Source organism: Hevea brasiliensis, unplaced genomic scaffold (genome assembly GCF_030052815.1).
Source record: "Hevea brasiliensis isolate MT/VB/25A 57/8 unplaced genomic scaffold, ASM3005281v1 Scaf361, whole genome shotgun sequence".
Lineage (NCBI taxonomy): Eukaryota > Viridiplantae > Streptophyta > Magnoliopsida > Malpighiales > Euphorbiaceae > Hevea > Hevea brasiliensis.
The window spans coordinates 1-8,740 of NW_026614875.1; the positions used below are offsets into that span (position 1 = coordinate 1).

Sequence of the window (8,740 nt, forward strand, 5' to 3'; positions counted from 1 at the left end):
TTTATCATCATTGGGTACTCTTACATCACTTAAGACTTTGATTGTTCTCGATATGCCTGATACAATGGCAGGTTCCTTCCCTATCCAAGGTATGTTTGATTTTTGGAATTGTTTTCTTCACATTCATTCTATTAGAACATCCAATTATCTTGCACTCTATTGTTTGATTTAATTTAATTTAATTTAATTTTTATTTACTCTCTATTGTTTGATTTAATTTAATTTAATTTTTATTTACTCTTGGTTCAAATTTAAGCAACTTGAAAATTTGAAATCCTTATATGTAAGTGGTAACGGATTCAATGTATCGTCCTACCAATATAAGGCAAACTTTAGATTTGGGTGAATTATATTTACATTTATAAATTAATTATTTTTATAAAAATTAATGGATTTAAAAATTTTTTTGATAGTTTTATAAGATCACGTATAAAATTAAAAAAAAAAATGATCTTCATGTTTAAACCATTGTTTTAAGATTTATTATACAGATTACGTATATTGTAGATTTCATTTTTTTTTTTTCTTTCTTAATGACATATAATTGTAAGTTAAATATGATAAAATTAATTCAAATAAAACTGTTAGATTAAATTGTAATTTGACAAAAAAAATTACTTTTTTTAATCATTAGTACTTATTTTAATGATTATTGAACTTCATGTTAAACTTTAATTTGGTGGAATTTAGTCACCCAAATATAAATATGAATTATATTTAATTTTATATATATTAATTGTTTAATTTCATTGATTAATGGTTATTAGGTTCAAACCAAAGTCAAAATTAGATCAAATAACTTGAAAATCAAGTCTAAATTAAAAAATCAATCAAAAATTAAAACCGATCGGTTTAAACCAAACCAAACCGAAATAGAGTGGTTCGGTTCAATTCGGTTTTTCACCCATTTCGGTTCGGTTCGATTTCTAAAATTTAAATTTTGGTTTTTATAATTTAATTCGGTTCGGTTCGGTTCAAACCGAATGCTCAACCCTAATCATTAGGCCTTATTTTGATGATAATTGAACTTCATATTGAACTTAAATTTGATAGTTTTTTGTATTTTTTTTATGTATCAAAATTTATTTTATAACTTTATTTTCTCTAATCTTAATTTTAATTTTTTTATAAATGTAATAAAACATAAAAAATGATAATTTGTGTTAAAATTTTAACTTTTAATAATTCTAATAATTAGGTAACTTGTTATAATTATCATCGGTTCTTGAAAATGTTAAATATCATATTATCAAAATATAGCTATTGTGATTTTTATGTATGGGTTTTTCTCGAAATTTATTTTTATTAGAATTGGGTAAATAATAGTTATTATATTTGGCCTCTAGAATTATTAAAAATTATGATATTTTAATTCTTATATTTTTTTAAATTACATTTTTCTTTATTAAGCTGACAAGAAATAATATTTATAATTTCATCCTATCTGTTTTAATCTATTTCAATTTTAGAGTGGACAAAATGAGTTTTTAGTTTGATAATTAAACAATTTCTTGAATATATTGTTGTCTTAAACTTTTATTTTGACAGTCAAATTTTTTTTTTTTAAATTGTTGTTTTACTATATAGGATATTTTAGAAAGTAAGAGTAAATGAATTTTAATGACTATGAAATTATACTAAACATGAGTTATAAGAAATTCAATTGAATTTCATATATATTTTTTTTTTGGTCTGGAACCATCCGGTATCCGGCTCACTGGCCGACTAATCCGGATCAGGTACTGCAGAGGCCCTTTATGGGGGCGACCCTACCAACTCAGTCTGCTCCATTCACAAAGAGAATTGAATGTCAATTTCTTATTGAATTAAATTAGTTAAATATTTATTCCAATTTTGATTCCAAAATTTAAACTAAACTGGTCTTTATACATTTTTTTTTTTTTTTAGTTTGCCCCCTTAATCTCAAATCTTGGCTGCGTCGCTGGATGCCATTGTAATAAAATTAACAATTTAAACTAAACCGTGTCTTTATACAATTTAATCACCAAAACATGCTTTTCTTGCAAATAATTAATGCCATTTAGTTATAATAGAACTGTCATAAGAAATCTAACATGAAATTTAAGTTATTATATTATGAAAATTAAAATTATTAGATTAAATTGTAATTTTGAGAAATAATGACTTTTTTTTTTTTTGTCATTAAGCCTTATTTTAATGATAATTGAACTTCATGTTCAACTTGAATTTAATACAATTTCTGAAGTATGATATAATGGATATGTAGTAGTGTTTTCTTATTTTGGTCACAGTCAAGTAGTTATAGCTTTACTTATAACTGATTAGTTACAGAAACACTTTATCAGCTGGATTAGTTAAGGTGGGGCTGCTTAAAATTATTTTCTTTTTTACAAATTCAAAAACAGTATCTTCCAATCTTTTTTAGATGACTTGTTATAATTTCATCTTTAATCTATGCATTTTTACTTTTCTTTTGTGCACAATCACATAAAAGCTTATTGATTAATTAATTATATCCCAAAATAACATAAAAGTTATATGGTGTGCAGGTTTTGAAAAATTAGAAGAGTTAGTCATCAGTTGGAATGGATTCAATAGTAATAGTAGTATTTTATCATCATTGGGTACTCTTACATCACTTAAGACTTTGATTCTTAGTGGTATGCCTGATACAATGGCAGGTTCCTTCCCTATCCAAGGTATGTTTGATTCTTTGAATTGTTTTCTTCACACTCATTCTATCAGAACATCCAATTATCTTGCACTCTATTGTTTGATTTAATTTAATTTAATTTAATTTTTATTTACTCTAATTCAAAATTAAGCAACTTGAAAAATTGAAATCCTTATATGTAAGTGGTAATGGATTCAATATATCGTCCTACCAATATAAGGCAAACTTTAGATTTGGGTGAACTTTAGATTTGGGTGAATTATATTTACATTTATAAATTAATTATTTTTATAAAAATTAATGGATTTAAAATTTTTTTTGATAGTCTTATAAGATCACGTATAAAATTAAAAAAAAATGATCTTCATGTTTAAACCATTGTTTTAAGATTTATTATACAGATTAAGTATATTGTAAATTTCATTATTTTTTCTTTTTTAATGACATATAATTGTAAGTTAAATATGATACAATTAATTCAAATAAAACTGTTAGATTAAATTGTAATTTGACAAAAAAAATTACTTTTTTTAATCATTAGTACTTACTTTAATGATTATTGAACTTCATGTTAAACTTCAATTTGGTGGAATTTAGTCACGCAAATATAATTTTTCCGCTTAATTCCAAATACTTAAAATTAAAGAGTAAAACTGTATAGAATAACTTGTATAACTGAAATTTTATAGTGCGAAATTATCAAATTTGAAGAATTTACAAGTTATAATTTAAAACAATAACTTATAATCTTTTGTAGATGGCTTATTATATTTTCATCTCTAATATATACCTTTTTATTTTTCTTTTTTCACAACTGCATATGTTTTAGAATTAAATAATTTGAAAAATTTGAAAATGCTGAATATAAGTTACAATCGATTCAATGACTCTTTCTCATTTGAATTTGAAGGTAACTTCATATCCCATCTCATTTGTTATTTTTATTTTGTATATAAAAAATGCTTGACTTCAATTCAGAAAATTTTTAAAATGGGTCAAAATAAAATTACAGAAGATATTTGTAATTGGCTTCTATGAATTTAATTTTTTGAATGCGTATAATTATTAACATTGTTAAAAAAATATTTTCTTTATATAAATAAAAATTTTCAGAAGTATGCTTTTTAAATCAGTCTTTTAACTAATAATTGCATTTAGGTAATTTTTTAAAAAATATTAAAACTCTTAAATTTTTCTTTTTTTTTTTTTATCATAATGTATATCCTTAATACTTTTTATTGACTTTGAGAATTCATCACTGTCTTACTTATTAGTAGCTATTTATTTTTTTATTTGATTATTGTATGAATTATTATATTATTTTGGCAATTTCTTTTTTATTACTTTGTTTGAACTTTGAGTCAATATTACATTATGCTGCGGAGGTTTTAAAAAATTATCAAATTTCTTCAAAACAGTTTCTTTTTTTCTAGAAATTCAAAAACAGTAACCTGCAATCTTTTATAAATGACTTATTTTATTTTAAACAGTAACTAATATATGTTCATCTCTAACATATGTTTCAGAATTAAATAATTTGATAAATTTGGAAGTATTGGATTTGCGTTACAATCAATTCAACGGCTCCCTTTTAAGCCTCTCAAAAGGTAACTTCATATCTTATCTCAATTGTTATTTTTGTTTAGTTAGATACAAAATAAGCCTCATTGACGAATTCATAAATTTAACTTGTAAATTATATATATATATGAAGGAAGAAATAGATTAACTGGTGTTTTTAGCACAGTTCAAAATTTAACTTGTAAATTATATTTTTTATTAAATAAACAAATTATGTTATTTTATATCAATATTAAATGATATAATACTAGGTTTAAAGGAAAAAGAATTATTTTTTAATCAGATAAATGATTATTATTATCTTTCTTGAAATATGCAATTACAATATTGTTTTTATATATAAATATTCATAATTAAACATAATAAAATAAAATAGAATTAAAATAAAATTTTTATTGTAGTGACCTAAAAGATTTCATTATTATGATTATTATTAAATATAAAATTTTGAAATTTAATATAAAAAAAGAAGTTATGAAATTAATAAATATTTATAATTTCATTAAATAATAAAAATTAAATTAAATTATTAAATAATATTAACTACGTGTAAGTGCACATACCGCTAACTTGTTATGTATTATTAGGATTGAATCAAAGATTTAACTATGTAATAATATATATATATAACATTTGATTGAAATTTAACTAAATTATTTTTTAATTAACTTTTATTCACATTAACTTTACAAATATTTCAAAATAAAATTAAAAAATAATCATATCATAATTAAATAAAATTGAGGTTTCCCCTTCCCTTTTCAAAAAAACTCTTTTTCTTTTGTCATTTTTATTATTATCTTTCCGTTAATCTCCTCATTATTCTTAACCTTCGTGAATTATTTTTTTTTAAATTGAATATAATATTTTATAATTACATTAGAAATAATTTAGGAAAATGAATTATTAAAATAAAAATATGTTTTCACTTGAAGAAAGAAACTTGAAAAATCTTAATATTTTTATTAAAAATATATATAATAAAATCATGAAAAGCGTGAAAATTATAATTATATACTATTTACTCCATTCTGTTATTATCTTATCCTTTTTAAAATTAAAAGATAATACTAAAAATTATATAATTTTATGATCACATTATAGTTTTTTTTTTATTATTGAATTTTATGTATAAACTTATTGTTTAAAAGTTTCATTATTAATGTAAAATATAATATCATACGTACTTAGAAAGGTAGAATATTAACAAATAGATATATCAAAAGAACATATAAAAATAAACACTTAATCTATAATTAGCTAGGTGAATTAAAAAAAATACACAACTAAATATTAAATATGTTTTCAATTAATGATATCATTTAAAAAAATAAGATTAATCTGCACATTATATGGGCTAGCATCTAGTTAAATATATTCTGGGTTACCAAATTGATTAATTAAAATTTTTTATTTTCTTTTAATTTTATCAATATTAATTTAATTAAACTATTAATATTGTTAACAATTTTAATCCATTTATAAAACTCATATAACTATATCAATTAATAAATAAATATATCACTTTCATTTATTTTAATTTAATAGTTGATAAAATATTTTTCTTGAAGAAATTTTATTAATTTTTGTAATAATTAAGCAATAAAAATATTAATTTAAAAAGAAACATTTATAAAAAAAATAATGCATGCTTTTTATCATAATTAGTAAATGGTGAAAATTATATTTATTTTTTACGAAAATAGTTTTTTTAGGTTATATATGCGTAAAAATTAAAAATTATATAAAAATATTTAAATATATTTTCAATGATATCATTTATAAAATAATATTAATCCACGCATTATACAAGCTAACGTCTAGTTAAACATTTTCTGGGTACCAAACTGATTAATTTAGCAAAAAAAAAAAAAAAATCCTACATTCTAACATAATAAAATTTATCTGTACTATTGAAAAATTATGGTTGATTCGCAAAATTGACTTAATATTCCAACATTTTATTGGCTTAATATTTTCCTATTGTAGGATTATGCAAATTCAAAAGTCTCGTTGAGTTGGGTCTCGGAGGAAATCAATTTTCTGGCCCTCTTCCGGAATGTATTGGCAACTTGACCAACCTCCAAGTTCTTGATCTGTCATTCAATCAGTTGAGTGGCAACTTTCAATCTGTTGTTTCTAAACTCACATCCCTCAAGTATTTGCTACTTTCTGGTAATGAGTTTGAAGGCTTATTCTCATTTAGCGCTTTGGCTAACCACTCTAAGCTTGAAGTATTTCTACTCTCTTCGGGAAGTAGGAGGTTAGAATTGGAAACAGAACATCCTACATGGTTTCCTACATTTCAACTCAAGTACATTGACTTGTCGAATTGCAACTTAAATGTGAGAACTAGAGCAATTCCTAGCTTTCTTCTCTACCAAAATGACATACGCTTCATTGATCTCTCTCACAATATGCTGTTTGGGACGTTCCCCTCTTGGATCTTACGAAATAACTCCAAGTTACAAGTTATGAATTTGATGAACAACTCATTTACGGGAACTTTTCATCTACCAAATTACAAGCATGATTTGCTTAAGTTTGATATTTCGAGCAACAACATCACTGGTGTGCTGCCTAAGGAGTTTGGTTTGGTCCTCTCAAATCTACTCTATATAAACATGTCAAGAAATAATTTCAACGGTAATGTTCCTTCTTCAATTAGTGAGATACAAGAACTATATGTTCTGGATTTATCCCATAATAAATTCTCAGGAGAGTTGCCAGGAAGTCTGTTTGCAAATTGTACCATTGATTGTACACTGATTCTGTCAAACAATAATCTTCAGGGGAACATTTTTCCTCAAAATATGAACTTGAGAAGCTTGACGACATTGGATATGAAAAACAACAACTTCAGTGCGATGATAGGCGTAGACTTCTTGGACAGATCCTCCTTATCTTTTTTGGACATATCCAATAATAAGGTATCAGGTCCATTTCCGAGACAACTATGTAATATGAGTAGTCTTGAATTTTTAGACCTCTCAGAAAATAGGTTATATGGGCCTATGCCTTCTTGCTTCAATGCTTCATCATTGCGCTTCTTGTTTTTACAAAAGAACAGTCTAAATGGATCCATACCCCATGTGCTTCTTAGAAGTCCTAATTTAGTGGCACTTGATCTGACAGATAATAGTTTTTTTGGACATATTCCATCTTGGATCAGTCAGCTCTCCCAATTGCGTGTGCTTTTATTGGGAGGTAATGAATTGCATGGCAGTATTCCTAATCAGTTGTGTGAATCAAGAAATGTGAGTATCATGGATCTTTCAAGTAATTTACTTTCAGGTTCCATACCTTCGTGCTTTAATAACATATCTTTTGGGAATAATATATCATTTAGAATGACGGGAGTCGATTATTTTTACCCTATGAACGAAAGATATGAAGTCGTTTGTGCTCCAAGAGATAGCAGTATTGACTTGAATCTGCCTTGTTTATATTGGAATTCTTTAGAAGATGTGGAAGTGGAATTTGCAATGAAATATAGATACAACTCTTACAGGGGTGATATTATCAACTTGATGGCAGGAATAGATTTATCATGCAATGAGTTAAGTGGTAGAATTCCTCAAGAAATGGGAGACCTGCATGGAATTCGGTCATTGAATTTGTCTAACAATCACTTAATAGGATCTATACCAGTCAGTTTTTCAAATTTAAGGACTTTAGAGAGCCTAGATCTTGGCAACAACAATTTGAATGGTGAAATTCCTAGTGAACTAGTTATGTTGAATTTTTTAGAAATCTTCAATGTTTCATACAACAATTTGTCAGGTAGAGTTCTTGATAAAGAGCAATTTGGGACTTTTGATGAAAATAGTTACAAAGGTAACCCCGGCCTTTGCGGACCACTCATTCATCGGAGCTGCAGTACTGATGAAACTCCACCACCATCACCATCTATTGATGTAGAAGAGGAAGATGAAGGTGGTATTGATATGGTGTGGTTCTATTGGAGTTTCTGTGCATCCTATGTCACAATTCTATTGGTGTTGGTAGCAATCCTCTGCATCAACAAGCATTGGTGCATGTTATGGTTTAACTTGATTGATATTTGTATTAATTCAATTTCGATTTGGCTCAACCAATAATATGTCTAGTGTCTATGCAAAAATGTAAGCTTTTGCTAGTGCTTGAAGAACATGAGAGCTCCATTGATACGAATATTATTGGTATGGGTTAGTCATTGTAATAATTGAAATTTGAAGCCAAAACATCAACATTATTTTAATGTGCTCTTTAAATTTACTTTTATATTTTTATTATATTAATTCAGCTGTGTTTTTTTTATTAATTGTTATCATCTTCATATAATATTTCTTTCTCATTATTTAAAAAATTAAATTTTCTATAATAATATAAAGGCATTAAAGTAGGTCTTTCCTTATTACTAATAAATAAACATGAAAAAGAAAGTAGGTTGTTTTATGTAGAATTAAACAGCTACATCTAACGGCAGAAACAACCGGTGGAAAGGGCATTGATTTTCCAAGG

General features: G+C 25.0%; 1 protein-coding gene across 1 annotated transcript; it reads left to right on the top strand.

Moving 5' to 3' along the window:
• The first annotated feature begins 2,589 nt into the window (after positions 1-2,589).
• On the top strand, positions 2,590-8,517 carry LOC110653177 (receptor-like protein 56). Its single transcript, XM_058142173.1, has 3 exons — positions 2,590-2,681; positions 4,183-4,263; positions 6,227-8,517. Exons 1-3 carry the CDS (start codon positions 2,645-2,647, stop codon positions 8,335-8,337), a joined length of 2,229 nt encoding a protein of 742 aa, XP_057998156.1. The 5' UTR covers positions 2,590-2,644; the 3' UTR covers positions 8,338-8,517.
• The last annotated feature ends 223 nt before the right edge of the window (positions 8,518-8,740 follow it).